The following is a 20,595-nucleotide window of genomic DNA, read 5'->3' as shown; positions in this document are numbered from 1 at the left end:
TTCTGGTAATGACCTTGTCCAATTTTTGTATCAGGGTAATTCTGACCTCCTAAGTTTAGAAGCGTTCCCTCCTTTTCTATTTTTTTTAAAGAATTTGAGTTGGATTGATAGTAATTAATCTTTAAATGTTTGCTAGAATGCCCTGGTAAATTGATATGATCTGGACTTTCATTTGTTGGGAAGTTTTTGACTACTGATTCAATATCCTACCCAGTAGTAGGTCTGATCAGATTTTCTCTTCATGATTCAGTCTTAGTATGCTTTATGTTTCTAGGAATTCATTTATTTCTTATAAGTTTTCTAATTTGTTGGTGCATAATTATTCATGGGACTTGCATGATTCTTTCTATCTCTGTGGTATCAGTTATAACATCTCCTCTTTCATTTCTAATTTTTAGTTCTCTTTTTTTTCTTGGTGAGTCTAAAGTTTGGTTAATTTTGTTTATCTTTTCAAAGAACCAGCTCTTAGTTTCATTAATCTTTTCTACTTTTTAGTTTCTATTTCATTTCTTTTTTTCTTTTCTTTCTTGCTTTCAGTAACTTTGGGCTTTGTTCTTCTTTTTCTAGTTCCTTGAGATATAAAATTTCTTGTTTCTTAATGTAGGCATAATCACTATGAACTTCTCTTCAGCTGTTTGGCTGCATCCTATAAGTTTTGGTATGTTCTATTTCCATTGTTATCGGTCCTGAGATATTTTCTATTTTCTGATTTCTCTTTTGATTTCTTCTTTGACCTATCATTTTTTCAGTAGGATGATGTTTAATAGCCATGTATTTGTGGATTTTCCAGTTTTCTTAAAGCAATTGATTTCTACTTTCATACCATTTATGGTTGGAAAAATGCTTGATATGATTTCAGTCTTCTTCAATTTATGAAGACTTGTTTTGTGGACTAATATATGATCTATCCTGGAGAATGCTCCATGTGTATTGTCCATCACTAGTAATCAGAAAAGTACAAGATGAAACAGAAACAATCAACTCTATTGAAGCCATCATATAGGAAGAAGTTTAAGTCAGTTAATATTAAGTGTTGGTATGGCTATGGGATAAGTAATGGATACTCATAGACTGCTGATAGGTCTGTAAATTAATATAGGCTCCTTGAAGAGTAGTATAGTAATGATGTAGTAAGGCTCTCACCTGAAAACAAGGAGGTTTGATTACAAAGATACTATTTTTTGAAGGTGTAGGCAGAGGAGCTGTTACCACCCTCAGACAAGAAGGAACAGGAAGTGAAGGTTCCTGGAACCCAGAAGGAGTGAATCTTGTCGAGGTGCAGTCCCCTTCAGTTAGGGTCACAGACAGCAGTGTTGCAGGGAGGAGAGCCAGGTGAATTAATACATGAACCTTGCTCTACTTCAGATATTCCACCGGGGTTCTCCATTGGATAAACCCAACCAAGAGTTTAAAGGTCCTTTGATGTGGTTCATAGATTCAGCTTCCCAGGGTGGTCTAGGGTGAGAGAAGATCTGGAGGGGCAAACAGAAACACCTGGCAACATCAATAGTTAATGATATTGAAAATATCTGTGCCCTATAACTAGCTATTCCACTGCGAAATATTGCTAAAGAAACTTTGTCATGTATATATAAAGACACATATACAAGCATGTGCAGAAATACCATTGAGGATAAATCCAAAATAACTCAAAACTGTATCAGTCAGGGGACAGGTTGGTAAAATATGGGAGGGATATATGATGAAATATTATACAACCGTTCAAAGGAATTAATTACATCTTTGCTTTTTTAACATGGATGCATTGGAAAACAATGTTGAGGGAAGAAGCAAATTGTAGGATGAGACAACATACGTATAACCCTGTATTAGTTGGGAATAGTTTTGGCACCATTAACAGAAAACCCAACCACAGTGATTTAATCAAAGAAGAGATTATTTTTCTCACATTGAAGAGTCAGACTATCCAGAGAGGATGCAGCTAGAGCAGGATACGTACCAGGAGGGTTCTTTCATTGTTCTTAGTGGATGGCTCCCTTTTATGGCTTCTAGGTATTGGGTAGCAGCCCCATATCTGTGCTTAAAATTTTATCACTTCAGATTATTTGCCAATTCAGTTAACTTGGATTTTCCCATATCTTTAGTGTTAGTTTTTGAATAGACATGAAATGAGTAAATATTTTTCAAGTCAGGTGAATTTAATGAATAAAAACCTGAGAAAATGTGTACTGTTCAGGTGGATAAACTCTGGCACCTCCTTTGGTGTATAAAATGTTTCAGGGAGATGAGGTCCTCTGTGACTTGGGAAGGTAAAAGTGTATTAGGGTAAGTATCAACCTGACAGTCTGACCACAACTGAGTCACACACCTCCTTACACCATCCAGTCTTCATCTGTATGGAACAGTAAGAATACAAACTCCAGGTCTCTCCACTATCACAAGAGAGTTTAATAAGCTTGGCTTTATAGACAAATGGTTTCTACTTCTGATTTGTGGCTGCTTGCACCCCTCTGTATTTGAGTATGGTACAACCTGATAAAAAGGGAAAGGGGAAAATAAAGGGACTCTTACCAGATAATTTATCATCTGTAATACCTACTAACTGTATCTTGTGGATTGTGAATACATCTCTGTCAGTTTAGACAATTTAAGTATTTTTAGTAACATAACATTACATGATAAGAAAATATTTCTCTCAAACAAAAATATGGTCCTGGCAAATAGAAAAATATGACTTTTTTTCCTCATGTAGAGTATCATTTTTGTGTATGTAAGGCACTGTAATAAATGCTTTAGACGAGTAACAACAAATTATAGGCTACCATTTATTTAATGTATGGCATATACTAGACACTGTAGAAAATTATAAGCCTTAGTTCACTAATCCTTGTAACAAACTTACAGGTTTAATTCAATAGGTTTATTGAAAATTAAATTGGTTAAATGACTGGCATACAGTAAATGTCCAGTTGAAGATAATTTTTCAGTATGATTGTTATTGATATGTTCATGTCATAGATGAAGAGGAAAAGACTTGGAGGGCTCAGTTAGCTTTCTAAAACCTGCACAGCTAGTAAGAGGCAGAGCTGAAACAGGAAAACAAGTCTGCCTGGCCACAAATCTTCTAATTATAAAACTCTACAACCCCTTCTATGTCACTACATAGAACATTCTTAACAACAACCCTAGCTCAGGATAATCTTTATTTTTCAAATTAGGAAACTAAGTTTCAGAGAAAATAATTATTAATAATAATCATGTATTTCATGACTTATGCAAGGCACTGATGGTGACAGCTGGGGTCCTTAGGAAGCAGATACTGAGGTGAAGATTAGCATACTGGACATTTCTTTGGGAATGCTCTGGAGAGCAACACCTGTGCAAGGGAAGGGAGGAGGCAGGAGTGGACAGATCGGAGAGAGATCACAGCCTCACTGAAGACTTCAGCCAGGTCCGCCAGGAGCTCTGCAGCAGGGTGGTCGTTTAGGGTTATCTTGAGTTGGGATGAGGTCCCCTGTAGGTGGGACCTTTAAACCCCTAGGTTGATTAGCCATCCCTGGAACTAGCTTCGGGGAAGCTGTTGCTTTGGGGAAGGCAGTTTGCTTTACTGGAAAAAACTCCCAAAGAGGCCTGTCTGCTTCCTACACTCACAGCAGCTGGGGCAGTAAGTCCTTTACTGCTAAAGGGAGATCTAGGAGCCACATCACAGAAGCCACTTAAGGAACCAAAACCTTACTAAGAAAAAAATCTGCATTTTTTTCTTTCATGCTATAAGGCCATTCCTATTTTATCTAGAAGCTGATTTAGGGACTTTTTGTAACAACTTTAATTTTTCATTTCTCCATTTTAAGTCCAGTCTTGGTTGGCTACAGCTAACCATGACTATATTATAATAATATTATAATACTGCCACTATTATATTAAGGAAAATTAATTATAATATTACCCCTGACTGGTTACTATGGAAGATTCTAGGGGTCTCATTTTAATTCCTTACACTAGGGGCAGGAAAAATTATACATCTGCAACTCCCCAAATTGGTTTAACGTTAATGAGCCTGAATCCATGATGAGAAGAAATTTACTTTAAATTCGGTCTAAATGTCTTCTAAAAGATTTCACATATTGGGAATTATGCCAGTTTTCCTTCTGTGACTGTGTTTTGTAGGAGGGCATGGTTGAGGCTGAGCCCTAACCCCACAAGGAAAGGTAAGTCAGTCTTTCACCATATTCTCAAGTGTGGAAATCTGATTAAAGAAATAAACCACTCAACCACACCTGTTCTTATGATAGAGTCTCACAGTTTTAACACTTACATCCTTGCAATAACAGTAATCCTATTGTCTCTCTTAATAATAATGTATTTAGGTTTTCTGATCTCATATAAAATATATAATATATGGGTATAATGTCTTACATTATACATACATACATGTCATACATACATACTAAGCACTCAGTAATCATTTAATGAGTTGAAATGTCATTCCTAGTAATTATGCCAAAAATATAAAATTGGCAGCAACCAAAATTAAAATCAATTCTCATACATTAGATCTCTGAATGTGAGACCAAAAGCAAAACCACTCATGAGGGGTTCAATTTGCTTAGTAAACACTGATTCTTGTAAAGCCCCTAAGGTTTTGTTCTATTTTCAGAATTCCAAATTGAATATATTTCTGAAGAAGGCATTATTCTGAGTCAGTCTTAGAAATAATCTATTTTACAGATGAGGAAATCAAGACCCAAAGAATGTACACACTAATGACAACAGCACTGGAACCTAGGCTACTTTCTATTTCACGTGCACTGGAGAGGTGAGGGACAGGTTAGGGGGTGAGCAGGAAGAGGGAGCATGTTAACAGTGACATGGATTTCAAAAGGAAAAAAAGTAAAAGAGATTAAATTGTTTGAAAGACTCCCAAGAAGAAAATTCATGGAAACAATTATGAAAGATCAGTCAGAAAGAAAAAGGTGATATTATTATTTTACTGAGAGAAGTCCAGAGATGGTACCACTCCAGAAAATGTCCTTATTTAATGATAAAGAAAATACTGTAATGCAGCATTAAAAATTTGTTCATTTTGTTTAGAATATTGATAAGATAGTCTTAACTTACAGGTACAAAAATATAATAGAACATTACTCAAATGGCTTAGAATTGGTTTCTCTAATAACTAACAAATGTGTCACATAAGTCCAGTATAACATTTTTATTGGCACTTGAAATAAATGTATTACTCACTAGTGGATGTGCCAGAAAGAAAATCCCCACCCTATTTCCACCACCACAGAGCTACAAATGATTTATTAAGCAGCGACAGAGTGACTTGGAGTCAAACAGAAGTCATCATGGTTATCTGTGTTCTTAAAGATTAACTTTCACATAGTGTTAAGATAAAAAAATGTTTCATTCTAAAATCATTCCGTAAAAGAAACCAAAACTTGATTTTGCTTCTGGTGCTTGAAATTTTAACTGGCTTAATTTCTGAGTGATACCCTTTTAGAATTTTAAATAGCCTGTTTTCTGTATTTACTAAATGCAGTAAATTTAAGTTAGGTATTAGCTGAAATACCTCCCACAGGAAAGCTTTCAAAATTGAGAGTGTAGTCTTGCTTTACCCATCATTTATCTAGCCCTAATGTATCCTAGTCAAGCCTAGGTGGGTCTTTCCCTTCTGTTTCCAATAGACTTTAGGTGCTCTGAGAATTTTTGGCATTGTATGATAATAACTTAGGACTAGGTAAAGCCTACGTGAGAAGTATTTAGCTAATGTTTCTGGCTTCAAAAAAATTTTGTACACTCTTCTGGGCCAAGCACTATACTAAGCTCATAGCAGATACCCTAGAAATACCGGTTAAGGAATTTCTCTGCCAGGATGGAAGTGTGAGGAGCAGCATGGTATTACTCCCCAGAGAAACAAATAAAAGCTAGAGAAAGCTATAAAAATACAACCTTTATTTAAAGTCTCTGGAAAGAGTCCTAAGGACTCAGAACCAATGAGGAAAACATTTATGCAAGGAAATTTACTAAAACTCGGGAAGAATATTAAACCATGATCCATTCTCTCCCTTACAACCTGTTCCTTGCAGCCCAAGTCAGCTCAGCTTTGCAGGAGCTCCACTCTGGGCTGCCTCTCCCTTAGGCTACCAAATAAGGATTACCATATCTCATCTGGACAAGCCACCAGCTTTCTTATGCTCCCCCAACTTTGAGCCTAAGTGGCTAAATTCTGGTGCATAGCTGATTGAGTTAAGGGCTTGATCCTTCCATTGAGTCCCACAGGATAGAGTGGATCCCAGAAATTGCAGGCCAGAATACTGGGGCCTGATCTCTCTCAGGCCAGCTCACTTATACAGCAGAGTTGTAAGAATCAACCCAGTAGACCAGATGCTACCACCTTACCCAGCACTCAGAAAGTGGCTCAGAGTTGTTGCCCAGGGGTAGAATCTGTCCGTAAGGAGAGCTTGAAACTTCTCCCCAAAGGAACTGACTTTATTTGAAAGAGAATGTGGAGAAAATCAAGCGTAAGGTCATCCTCAAAGACAACAGATTTTTTTTTTTTAAAGATTTTATTTATTTATTTGACAGAGAGAGAGAGAGATCACAAGTAGGCAGAGAGGCAGGGAGAGAGAGAAAGAAGCAGGCTCCCCACTGAACAGAGAGCCCGATGTAGGGCTCAATCCCAGGACCCCGGGATCATGACCTCAGCCGAAGGCAGAGGCTTAACCCACTGAGCTACCCAGGTGCCCCAAAGACAATAGCTTTTTATTTTTTAAAATTTTATTATGTTATTTACCATACAGTACATCATTGGTTTTTGATGTAGTATTCCATGATTCATTGTTTGCGTATAACACCCAGTGCCCCATACAATACATATTCTTAATCAGGAGCAACAAGCTAAACCGTAGGCCAGAGAGAACCAGGGAAAGAGACAGCTAAGTAGGGCCCTCCCTGGTTGGGGTAAACCTCAAAATCTGACTTTCTATCAGACTGCTGGGCACTTCACGCCCCAGGGCATGCCATGTGAGCAATCAACCAGTAATTAGTGGAACCTGAGGGTTGGGTGTAATACCAAATGTGGAAGACAGCCTATCAGAATAATCAGAAAAGGAGACAGTTAAAAAAGGCCCAGGAGCGCCTGGGTCCTGGGATCGAGCCCCGCATCGGGCTCTCTGCTCAGCAGGGAGCCTGCTTCCTCCTCTCTCTCTGCCTGCCTCTCTGCCTGCTTGTGATCTCTGTCTGTCAAATAAATGAATAAAATCTTAAAAAAAAAAAAAAAGGGCCCAGGAACTTAGAAGTCTCAAGAGAATCCTACATGTTAAGAGGTACATGTGGTGAATCCTAGAGAAACCATGAAGAAGATAACTAAAAAATATGGTGAAAAAAATCATTAAAAGACGTTTTTCTATGTAAGTCATATAGAAAACAAGAATAAAATGATGGACATTTCTGTCCAGTATACCAATAATACACAAATAGTAACAGGAATGTGGGTGGATTAAACAATCAAAAGGCAGAGGCTGTCTATAAATTAAGACAACTCTTAGTTGTAACTCTGTGACCTTTGACTAGATTGGTAACTACAGGTTGGGGGCGCTAAATCTGGGCAACCACCTGTTTTTCTAAGCAAAATTTTCTCATACCACACTCACTTCCATTCATTTACGTATTGCCTACAGGTGCTTCTGCACTGCAATAGCTTTGTTAAGTTGTGACACAGACTGCATGGCCTGTAAAGCCTAACATATCGACTATCTGGCCCTTTACAAGAAAGTGCTGACTAAACTAAAGGAAAACTAACTAAAGGAAACCCAGTTTGGAAGTTCTTCTTTAATTCTATTCCCGAGGGCAGTAAAAAGCAAGGCCATCATTTAAGAGTGAGATGAGGAGGAGGTCTTAGAACTTTGAGGACAGAGAATCACAAAGTAGTTATCCGGTGAAAAAGCTGGCAGATGTACTGAGGAAATCGAATAGAGTTGCCGGGTGGCACTAAGCACTCCACTTAAGGAGAGTGGCAATATGCATGCTTATCTTTCTTTGAAAGAGGTGCTTTAAATGGATTATTTGGGTTCCAAAGCCGATTCTAAGATATAGGAACATTTTTGATCCCAACTAATTAAAAATTAAATACTAAAGTTTTTCTACTTTCAACTGCATAGAATTAACACTTGATTTACATTTCTATCTGTGTGGTTTTAGAGGGGTCACTGTAGGAATTGTTTTAAGAAGAGAAGAAAAATGATTTGTACGGTCCTGTAAGAATGACTATTCCAGAAGATACACCCCTCTTACAGGAAAGCACTATAATTAGGTCAACAGGGTAGGAAGAGGCTTATTATACTCTAGGTAAAATTAGCAATTTTTAAGTGATGAGGAAAATCTAATTTATTCTGTTGAAACTTTATGCATGAAGAAAGAATTTTTTTAAAAAGATTTATTTGAGAGAGAGAAAGCATAAGCAGGGGGAGGGGCAGAAGGAGAAGGACTCACTGCTGGGCAGGTAGCCTGATGTGGGACTCACTCAATCCCAGGACCCTGGGATCAAGATCTGAGCCAAAGACAGACACTTAACCAACAGAGCCACCCAGGCACCCCTGAAGAAACAATTTAATCACAACAAATGCTGGCTTGTTTATTTTCAGTCTGTAATCTGAAAATTATATTTGTCAAGGAAGTAAAAACATACTTAGAATATGCAGATAAAATGGACTTTACAGTGTTTCTTTCCCTTGAATAACTAATTATGTTGAAGTACATTGGGGCAGATCTCTATTTTAAGGACTACCGTAATCTCTTTGGAAAGCAAGTATTTTATCAGTTTGCATTTCATAGTTCATGCTAGTATTTGAGAGATGCATACAGTTTGGTTTGATTAGAGGAAACAAACCATGGCCTATTCAGCCATAGACAAGATCATCTTTAAGATAAACTGAGGTGAAAGACTACTGTTAAATAATCAGGTAGTATGTCTGTTTTGTTTTGTTTTTAAGGAAACTAACTTCTGTTTGCCTAAGTGTGCTAGGAGTGAAACACGATCTGTGTTGAAAGAAGAGCCTATTCTATCCTAGTCTAGTTTAGTTCTAAGTCTTGAGCCCATTTAAATTGAGGGATATCAGAAAAAAAAAAAGTCTTGCTATGGCACTTAGGATAAAACGTCAGACACCGGTTTCTTCCAGTGATATATGGTGGAGTATAGTCTCAGAAAAGGAACGATGCAAGTCTTGCTGCTTTGATACATACAAGAGCAGAAATGACCACTAATTATTGTTCCTTATGCTACTCTTATTTTCTACAATTTTTTCCTTTTGCTTGAGGTTTACCTTTCAGCAGTTGTAGATCAACTGTATCTGTTCTAAGTATGGTAGTAAGTCAAGCCAGATTTAACTTATATTCCTGTGAAATTGGGTCTGACCTTTTTTACCTTCACTTTTAAAATCTGAGTATCATCATCTTGATTTTGAAAAACCAAAATCATGTATTACACTTCTTTAGATTGATATGAGAAATTATTTGCCACATGCTACTCACTTTCAAAACATCTTTAAGAATGTTACACATAGGGGTGCCTGGTGGCTCAGTTGTTGGGTGTCTGCCTTCAGCTCAGGTCATGATCCCGGGGTCCTGGGATCCAGCCCTGCATGGGGCTTCCTGTTTGGCAGGAAACCTGCTTCTCCCTCTCCCACTCCCCCTGCTTGTGTTGTCTCTCTCTCTCTGTCAAATAAATAAATAAAATCTTAAAAAAAAAAGAAGAATGTTACACATAGTACATATCATAGTTCCTATCGACACATTGCATAAAAAATTTTAAGGTACTTTGTGCTTTCTATACTATTTTCTAAATTTTCTTTTTAAATTTACATTTGAAATATTCTCCCTAAGTTTTTAATCCATAATTCAAAATTTTTACATTTTATTCTTATCCTTTGCATTCTCTGAAATAATTTCAAAATTATTAATTTCCTAATGTTATACAACCAAAAAATTTAAATGAATTCCTTATAATAATGGAAGAGAAAAATAAGGACTAAAAAAAGGGTACTAACTTATGAACATTTTACAAATTCTGTTAAGATTCACTGTGACAAAGGAACATTTTTTTTTAATTATTTTATTTTTTTCATCATAAGTGCCTTGGTTAGGCCCCATCAACTATTTCCCCCATCTCCCACCCATCTCTGGCAGCCACCTGTTTGTTCTCTACAGTTAAAAAACAGGAACACACTGCTTTTAAATGTCAAAGAATATTAGATAAAACTTTTATTTTGAATGTGATTTAGAATCATAGAATCAAACTTGAGAATCACTTGTAATTTACTACTTGATCAAAATTAACATAACAGTATAGCAAATGATGTTTTTAACTCAAACTGACAAACCATCTTCTTTTATTTTTTTTTAAAGATTTTATTTATTTATTTGACAGAGAGAGATTACAAGTAGACAGAGAGGCAGGCAGAGAGAGAGAGGGAAGCAGGCTCCCTGCTGATGTGGGACTCGATCTCAGGACCCTGAGATCATGACCTGAGCCGAAGGCAGCGGCTTAACCCACTGAGCCACCCAGGCGCCCTCTGACAAACCATCTTCTAAAGAAACTTTTTGCTCTATGCAATCATAATTTCTCCTATGGAGTATCAGCAAATAATGTAGTTATACTGTGCCAGAAATAGATAAAAGCAACATTCGTAGGTAATTTGAATTATACATACATTATTCAAAACAAATGTTATGGTTATTTTCTCTGGAAGGTTAGCTTGCAAACAAAAAGAAGAAACCCAAATCCGCATACTGCAATAGCCGTCCTCTTCAAAATTTTGCTATTCCATGTTGATACTTTTTCCATTAATGGAATGTGAGTTGGATCATTTTCTCGCTCATTTTGCAACTAATATGTAGTATAAGAAAATGAAAAGAGTTAATGTACAGTACACTGAAAATATCTTTGATTTTTAAAAATAAAATATCCATGTTAATTCAGTTGATGTAGAGGCAGCCAATGCAAGATTTCCATGGAAGATTTAAAGTGAACACATACGTCTTAAAAAACCGTCTTTTTTGCCGAGGATCCCATCATGGTGAATTATTTTCACATTAAGAATAAACGCTTTGATAGATTATTACATTTTAAAATCATGGTTTATTTTTTTATCAAGAGATAAAGTTCCTTGAATATTTGTATTTTTACCTACAAGCAATGACAATTGTGATTTTTCCCTCTGTATTTAAATATTAAATGATTTCTTAACAAAAAAGTAAACCATTCTTATAGTTTACCTACAATACATGAAATTTATCAAAAACTTGAGGATTTGATGCTATTGCTAGAAGTTTAATCTTTTATTTAAATATAATTGTAGGAACAAATACTAACAAAAAGTTAAGTGGCTCCTTTAGGACTTCTTAGCAAGGAAAGCACATGACTCAGTCAGTTTCTGAATACTCCTACAGAAGTCTGTTGCTAAAGAAGGCCCCCCAACCATGTGTGTGGGTTGTGTGTATGTGTAGGAGAGAGAGAAAGGAGAGAGAGAGATAGTTGATGGGGGAGGAGCAGAAGAAGGAGAATGAGCAGAAGCCAAAAGATCTTCAAAAGATAAAAAGAATCAGGCACATTTATAGAGTGATATATACTAGAAACATACTGGGCTAGAGTGGTGACATAAATATTTTCAACATTAGCAAGAATAACTACATCTAAAATCTACAGTGTAAATATTTAATTTAAAAAGCTTGCAAAATTAATTTTAAATTTATAGCAGAAAACAGACTTCAATGCCAATCTCCTTAATACTGTAGTCTTGGCCTGACTTCCAAATGGCTTCATTCAGTAACAGATTCCTTTTTGACACTGATGCTCCATTTACTGAATCCTGAGACAGCCATTCCTTTTATTAACCAATTACTTAGAATGACCCTTTCTGACAGGAGCCTGTCAGTGTGTTGCTTTGAAAGAGAGTGATGTGGTGTTAAAGTCTAGCCTTGACCTCTCCTACCCTCTCTCTTTGTTATCTCCATACAATTAAGTATGGTAACTCATATTTTTAAAAAATTTGCTTCAGTTAGTATTGGTAAACTGAAGTATCATAAGCTTAACAGGCATAATAGCATATTCCCAAATCTGGAAGCCTTCACAGTTCCCTAAATCAAATCTCATGGTGATTACTACTTTAGGCTAATCCAGAAAAACCAATATAAAGCTTGTTCAAAAATTAAGACTTTCCTGACCAAAGAACTGTATCTGCCATTATTATAAACCAATAAATGTATTTTCAAGTCTGGTTCTTATATAGAAATATATAAATTTAAGGTAGAGAAGGCCATAGAAAAAAGACTTTATGTTTAGCTAAAGAAAGCTAAGATTTCTCCTTATAGGTACACATTATTAAAATAAGTATCATGGTACCTGATTGAATTATTTATGTTTTAGAGTCAAAGTCACCCCTAAAACAGTGCTTCTTAATTTTATTCCTTTAGGAAAAACCTGTCCCCTCTCTCTTATTTCATCTCAGTCTTCTTCCTCCTCCCCAAATGTTTTTAGTTCATCTTGGAGAAAACAAATAATTACCAGTCCTGAGGAAAGATGTCTGGGGGGAATTTCCTACACTAAACATTAAAGGATGATGCTTTGCAGGAAGTATCTTTACATAGTCCATCCAAATTTCCCCTGGATCTTCATGAAAAATACCATGCTACATAAAATCAATACGATTTTCCTTCACTTCTTCAAGATGATGAAGGTAGTGAAGATGATTGGTGCTATAATTCTCAGGTTGTCAACAAGTTCAGAAAGTAGAAAATTAGATTTTTATATGAGAAAGTTTGTTTGAAGAGTGGTATGGATTAAAGGAACACAAAAGTGGAAGGAGTGTAGTTAGGAGACTAATGGGTAGCACAGTTGCCGGACATACAGTAGACACTCTTATGATTGTGAATGAATGAATGTCAGAGATAATACAACTTGTAAGATGCCTCTTTCTCTAGAAAGGAGGTATTGTCTACAAGAATTCTGAGATATACTGCTCATTTGGCCCATTTAAAATTTATTTATTCCCTTATTATTTTGTAAAATTTGCTTCACCATTTTCTACTCACTTTTAAAAAAGACTCCTTTAATTGAACACATGGTCATAGCTAGGATGACAAATTACCTGGAACATGTATAAAGTTGATTTTGAGAAGAACTTTTTTTGATAAAATATTGATGAAAATATCAAATGACTTATGGGTTGAACCTACACAAATTTAAAGAATAATCTGACATTCACTTCAGCTATTTCATAAAAAAGTTATAGATGCCAAAGATATTTATTAAATAGACTAGGAGAATTCAGAAGTGAGTTCTTGAGTCAAATGAAAATGTTTTCCTTTATTACATATCTTCAACAGAGTTCCCGATTTCAGCAACTTAGATCTTGTTATAGCCAATTTTCTTAAGAGAGGGGAAAATCATCTGTCCTTAAATCCAGATATATGGTTCTATATGAATACAGAAACACCACCAAAATAAGCCCATACTCTTTAAGAAAGTCTAGAAAATAGAATATTTCATCTAAAAATCTATCTCATCAACAGAACTGATAAACATGTCATTTTCATAATTTTTCATCTGTGTATTTATATGTAAGAAAGAATATAATTTCACATCTTTAACATGGTGATACTTGATTTTCATTATATTTTTTTGGCTGCATATCATTATAACAAATGGGTGTACCATAATTGGTTAAATCATTCTCCTGGTATAGGACATTATGGCACATACAATTTTGGAATCATTAAATTATTGATAGATACAAATATTTTTACGGTCCTTGGCACATCTTTCCAAACTGTTTCTGAAAGGCATTGTGACATCAGTCTCACATGAAAATAGCAACTTGGTGAATACCCAGTAATGGGTATGGTGATGCATTCTACCTTGCTAATTTAAAAGATGAAAATCATAGATATTGTTCTTTTAGTCTGCATTCCTGTAATAACCCACAAACTTTGTTTCTTATATTTCTTCATTCTTTCTTTCCTTTTTCCACTTGTCTAGTGGGAGCTTAAGTTGCTCTTGTCAGAACTGCTTCATCATCTGACATATTATTTGTATATCATTTCCCCTTTTAAAATATTAAATACATACCTTCTGAATTAAATCTTTTAGTTTGCAGACCTCTTCACTCAAATCTTCAACATTACTAACCAGTTCTTCACAAACTGAAGTAAAATTCCGGGGAGAAGCCCATTCTAGTACTATCTGTGAATATTTTCAAAAGTCACATTTTAAAGAATGGGAAATGATGGTTTATAACTTTGTATCTACAAAAATTACACAGTATTCTCACCCATTAAATTATGAAACTGAAAAGCATTTTTTGTTCAGGATAAATTCTGATGCCAAAAAGAAGTTAGTGATTTTATATAGTCACATCAGTTTCTTGAATACATTTATAAAATATATGTATATATGACTTTATGGAGACTAATATTTAGTAATAATAGAATTTATGGTGAACAAATAAATTCATGAAGGTTTTAAGAATGATAAGACTCTTATATTACAGTTACATAAAAATCAGAGGAAAACAAGTGCATTAAGTATTTTTCACTATAAACAAATAGTTAAAACCAAATCACATGAAAAACTCTACAAAAAAAGTTTGCTTTTACAGGTCACTTACACTTTCTCTATTTAACTTTTCCTTCATTAACAAACCTTATATTGATATGGTTTTTAATAACACTCAACACATTGTTTTGTTTCAACTTTCAGTTGGGTCTCCTGTCACTTTATATTTTAAACAACTATATTCCCTTTAAGAAATGTTAAGCTCAATACACAGATCAGTTTAATTTTTGGTCTAACTCATTTTCCTTTACTTGAACACAGTTCTTCAATTAATTAGTATATAAAGAGTAATAATTAAACATATTGACTTATTTACATTTTTTGTGACTTACAATTTTACCAGACCACTGTTTAGAGAATTATCATTAACTTATCTGGAATGTTCTTCAGCACTCATACTTTTCTTAACAAGTTTTATAGAATACCTTGTGAGAATTTACAGGCAACTCAGTTATGATATTCTGTACAGCTGTTATTAAATGGCCACACTGTTTGTTTAATTTCAGAAGAAAGTTGAGGAACTCATCACCACTAAAGAGAGGAAACAAACAAGTAGGAATCACTAATATGAGCAATTTACTTCATATTACTGGGTTAGTTACTCAATGTCTAGTCATAATATTTACTATATTCTTTAAAAATATTTATAGAATAGCTAATATGTATTAGCTATGAATTAGACATTGGGTATACAAAGAAAACAAGTCTCCAATCTTGAGGATCTCGAGCTTCAGCAGGAGAGGTAGACACAGAATTATAATCTCATTATTCAAAGGCACATATAAAGAAGGAATATAAAAGTATCAATATTGATACCTATTACATGAAGGCATGCACTGGTTATTTTACATTTACCATTCTTTAATTCCTCCCTACAACTCCTATAAGGCGGATGTTAACATTAGCTTATAGTTGAGACATCTAAAACTTGGAGATAATGAACTTAGTATAATGGGAATAGAGAATTTGTAATGCTTCACAGAGATGGTACTTGAATATAAATTTATACAGTCTTAATGAATAAAGGAAAATACATAGCCTTCTTGTGATGCATGATTTTCAGGGCCACTGAATATTGCCAAACATGTTGTAAAAATCGCAACCCTATAGTATGCATTCATCATATACTGTGTGAATGGCTGCCCCCTCCCCACCACAGAACTCTACAATACACCTCCTGTTAGAATATATCTCTCTTTTCCCTGTGCCATAAGAGCAACATGTCCTGGGTGGGGCTGTTTCTCCAGCCTATTCTCAGAATAATAATAAGAAGGAGATCCATTTCGGGCGCAGCCATGACACATGTGCTCAAGAAATAAATTTTGTTATTATAAATCATTTAGAAGTTATTTTTTTAAGTGTAGTGCTTTTATTTTTATTTATTTTATTTTTAATTGGGATGGATTAAAAAGAGGCACAAAGCAACTTTCTGGGATGACAAAAGTTATTTCTTACTGCAGTATGACACGGTGTAAATTAAAACAACAGGCCATGTTTTAAAAGTGTGAAGTTAAGTATTGGGATAAAATTTAGCACCAAGAACCATAAGATATCTGGGAATAAACCTAACCAAAGAGGTAAAGGATCTGTACTCGAGGAACTACAGAACACTTATGAAAGAAATTAAAGAAGACACAAAAAGATGGACGAGCATTCCATGCTCATGGTTCGGAAGAATAAACATTGTTAACATGTCTATACTGCCCAGAACAATCTATACCGGCATTCTTCAAAGAGCTGGAACAAACAATCCTAAAATTTGTATGGAACCAGAAGAGACCCCAAATCGCTAAGGAAATGTTGAAAAAGAAAAACAAAACAGGGGTATCACGTTGCCTGATTTCAAGCTTTACTACAAAGCTGTGATCACCAAGACAGCATGGTAGTGGCACAAAAACAGACATATAGACCAGTGGAACAGAGTAGAGAGCCCAGATATGGACCCTCAACTCTATGGTCAACTAATCTTCGACAAAGCAGGAAAAAATATACAGTGGAAAAAAGACAGTCTCTTCAATAAATGGTGCTGGGAAAATTGGACAGCTATGTGTAGAAGAATGAAACTCAACCATTCTCTCACACCATACACAAAGATAAACTCGGAATGGATAAAAGACCTCAACATAAGGCAGGAATCTATCAAAATCCTAGAGGAGAACATAGGCAGTAACCTCTTTGACATCGGCCAGAGCAACTTCTTTCAAGATGTGTCTCCAAAGGCAAAGGAAACAAAAGCAAAGATGAACTTCTGGGACTTCATCAAGATAAAAAGCTTCTGCACAGCGAAGGAAACAGTCAACAAAACAAAAGGCAAACCATGGAATGGGAGAAGATATTCACAAAAGACAGTACAGACAAAGGGCTGATCTATAATGATCTATAAAGAATTCCTCAAACTCAACACAAACAAAACAGATAATAACATCAAAAAATGGGCAGAAGACATGAACAGACACTTCTCCAAAGAAGACATACAAATGGCTAACAGACATGAAAAAATGTTCATCATCATTAGCCATCACGGAGATTCAAATCAAAACACTGAGATACCACCTTATCCAGTTAGAATGGCCAAAATCAACAAGACAGGAAAAAACAAGTATTGGAGAGGATATGGAGAAAGGGGAACCCTTTTACACTGCTGGGGGAATGCAAGTTGGTGGAACCACTTTGGAAAACAGTGTGGAGATTCCTTAAGAAATTAAAAATAGAGCTACCTTATGACCCTGCAACTGCACTTTTGAGTATTTACCTCAAAGATACAGATGTAGTTAAAAGAAGGGCCATCTGCACTCCAATGTTCACAGCAGCAATGGCCACAGTGGCCAAATTGTGGAAAGAACCAAGATGCCCTTCAACAGAAGAATGGATAAAGAAGATATGGTCCTTATCTACAATGGAGTATTATGCCTCCATCAGAAAGGATGAATACCCAACTTTTGTATCAACATGGATGGGACTGGAGGAGATTATGCTGAGTCAAATAAGTCAAGCAAAGAGTCAATTATCATACGGTTTCACTTACTTGTGGAGCATAAGGAATAATACAGAAGACACTGGGAGATAGAGAGAAGTGAGTTGGGGGAAATCGGAGGGGGAGACAAGCTATGAGAGAACGTAGACTCTGAGAAACAAACTGAGGGTTTTGGAGGGGAGGTAGCTGGGAGGTTGGGTAAGCCTGGTGGTGGGTATTAAGGAGGGCACTCTGCTAGAGTATTTCCTTATAGCACACATTTTCTTCCAGTATTTTTCACATGCATTTATACAACTGGTATCATACCTCATACTCCACTTCATCTTTGCCTTTTATACTTATGAGTATTTTTTAAAGTCTTAAAATAATTTGAAGGACAGAATAGAATATATTAATGCAATGTAATTCAACCATTCCCCTGATGTTAAATATTTAGAGTTTCTAATTTTGGAATGTTTATAAATAATAGATGGGAACAATATATTTTTGCATAAATTCTATATCTTCTTTTTAAAGGAAAAATAGTTTCCTTAATGGACAGAGTTATGAGATGTTTTTGATATATTTGAGTAAATGTCAGGTAGGCTCAGAGAAAAGGTCTGGACATAAAAAATGTCAAGATATGGATGAAAGCTTACTATTTCAGTTCAAAATATGTCAAGGTAGTAACGGAATAGTTATTATTTTTAAATTGCATTCTCTAATTCTGCAAACATAGTAATGCTAAGTGTAGAAAAAAGTAAATGTACTATGCATGTGTTCTTGTAACAGACTATTTTAGAAAATTTAACACATGGAAGTATTATAAATCAGTAGCTAGATTGTTGAAGTCACATTACCAGAAGATTATAATCAATCAGTTCAACTTTTCCTGCTGTTAGTTTTCTTATGACTTAATGACTAATTTCTTCTTTAAAGAATGACTTTGAACAAATGGGAAGTAAAACCTTTTTCATAACAGCATGTAAACAAGTCTGTGATTTAATAACAAGGTCAAATTCCTGGAATATATGTTTGCCAGTTATATTTTTTAAAAATCCAGCAGTTTTAATAAGTGAACCATTCAGGATTCTGCACATTCTTGTCTATTAAATTCCACAAAGTAAATTCATACAGTCAACTCTGTCATCATATAAATAAGTTACATTAAAAATTTTAATTTCCAATTTAGTTCATATAGAACCTAAAATATTCCTTCACGGAGACAATAAGTTAAAAAAAATTAAGAAAAGTAACAGAGATTCAAGAAGTTTTAAGTTCTCACAACTGAAATCCTTTAAAATATTTAAAAATGTTGAAATATTTAAGAGTTATAATATTATTATGAAAGAATATTGAGGCATTATTTTGAATAAAGATCATCTTATTATAAGGAAAAAGTTAAGAGAAATAATTCAATCTTGCAAGAAGCTTTTGATAGAAATCTGGATCATCTAAACTATCCCATGGAAAACTTCCCTAAATACTAAAATGTGGACATCTATCATTTATTTTTATATATGTTTATGTTTATTTTAGTTGCAATGTTCATTATAGTTGCAATGTTACTTTTAGACAGGATACATTAGTGCTGATAGTACTGCATTTGTAAGTATATTTTATAAGATAGAACTTAGATAAAACTTATGGGAATTAAGATGAGTGAAAAAAGCAAATCAAAAAAGGATGCATACTGTATGATTCCATTTAGGTAACATTCACGAATAATATCATTATCAAGATGGACAACAAATTATTGGTTGTTAGGGATTGGGGGGATGGTCTGTCTATAAGGGAGTAGTGTGAAGGAGATTTATGGTAGTAAGTATACTGATTGTGGCAGTAGTTACATGAAGATACACATGAGATAAGACTAAATAAAGCTATACATATACATACAAATGAACACATATTTAACTGGTGAACTACAAATAAGCTATGTGGATTGTATCACATATGTCAGTTTTCTGGTTTTAGTATTGTACTACAGTTATACAAGATATTAGTACTGGGCAAGACTGAGTAAAGAATGCATGGGATCTTCCTGAACATCTCTTTGCAATTTCCTGTAATTCTTAATTATTTCACTTAAAAAGTTAAGCAATTTACTGCCCCACAAAATATTAATAAAAAAAATATAATTATTTTTAAAATGGTTTTAGATTACTAATATTACTAATAATCAGTGCTTGACATGTTTATAATATTGAAACTGAGCTTTATATATTGGCAACATAATTCCTTAAAAAGTAAGGCTGAAAACACAGCTGAACTACACTGCAAATACTTTCTTATTGCCCTGTGAAAAAATTACTACTCTGAATTTTCAACTTGACACCTGAAATGATTTAAAAAGAATTTGAGCTTTACTATAAAAAGCATGGGATCTCATATCTCATATAGTTCATTTAACAAAAGGCAATGAAAAAATAAAAGAATGTTTCTAACTGAGTTAACAAGAAGATGCACTGTTTTGCTTTTTGGTAAAATGACTTTATAAAAATTGATGTTATAAAGTACCTCCTACTTCAGAACACAATATATTGTAAAATGAACTATCCGTTTCATTGGGAAAATGACTATCAAGTAAAAGGACTCAGAAACTATGAAAATTAAACATTTTAGTTCTTTTTTAAGAACAGCTGATTCTAAACAATATTAGTGTTAATTTTACCTGATTTCCAACTTTGCCACTTCAGGTAATTCTCCAAATTTTATCTCTTCTACCTCTAGTTCTTTAAGAGCAGCCAGAATTTTTTGCTGATCTCTACTGGTAATTCCATTCTAAGTAAAAATAATTTTAAGGTGCAACAGGATAGTCATACTTGAGTAATTTAATATTCAATATTACTAAAGAAGTTTTCTACTTGATTAATTCACATCTTGAAAAAACAAGTAAGAAACAAGTAAGAAACACACTGAAAAATAGTTTACTTTTACTTGTGACTGACAAGGTTACATCATTAAAAAGATATCTAGTGACTATAACCAATTTTTTTCAAAACTGGATTCTAAAAGCAAATTACAAGACATTAAAATTTCCAAAACCACCACAGTAAAACAATTT

At 34.6% G+C, this 20,595-nt stretch overlaps 1 protein-coding gene across 1 annotated transcript in view; it reads right to left on the bottom strand.

The window, feature by feature from the left end:
• Positions 1–10,576: 10,576 nt before the first annotated feature.
• ASZ1 (ankyrin repeat, SAM and basic leucine zipper domain containing 1) overlaps positions 10,577–20,595 on the bottom strand; it is a 52,374-nt gene continuing 42,355 nt past the window's right edge. The window contains exons 10-13 of the mRNA XM_032870735.1: positions 20,203–20,312; positions 15,001–15,106; positions 14,090–14,203; positions 10,577–10,849 (exon numbers count right to left, since the gene is read on the bottom strand). Coding sequence (XP_032726626.1) covers positions 10,697–10,849; positions 14,090–14,203; positions 15,001–15,106; positions 20,203–20,312 — 483 coding nt within the window. The 3' untranslated portion in view covers positions 10,577–10,696. The remainder of the gene's footprint in view (positions 10,850–14,089; positions 14,204–15,000; positions 15,107–20,202; positions 20,313–20,595) is intronic.

This window comes from Lontra canadensis, unplaced genomic scaffold (assembly GCF_010015895.1).
Source record: "Lontra canadensis isolate GAN:19392208 unplaced genomic scaffold, GSC_riverotter_1.0 scaffold2, whole genome shotgun sequence".
NCBI classification, from domain to species: Eukaryota; Metazoa; Chordata; class Mammalia; order Carnivora; family Mustelidae; genus Lontra; species Lontra canadensis.
This window is presented reverse-complemented; position numbering and strand designations above follow the sequence as displayed.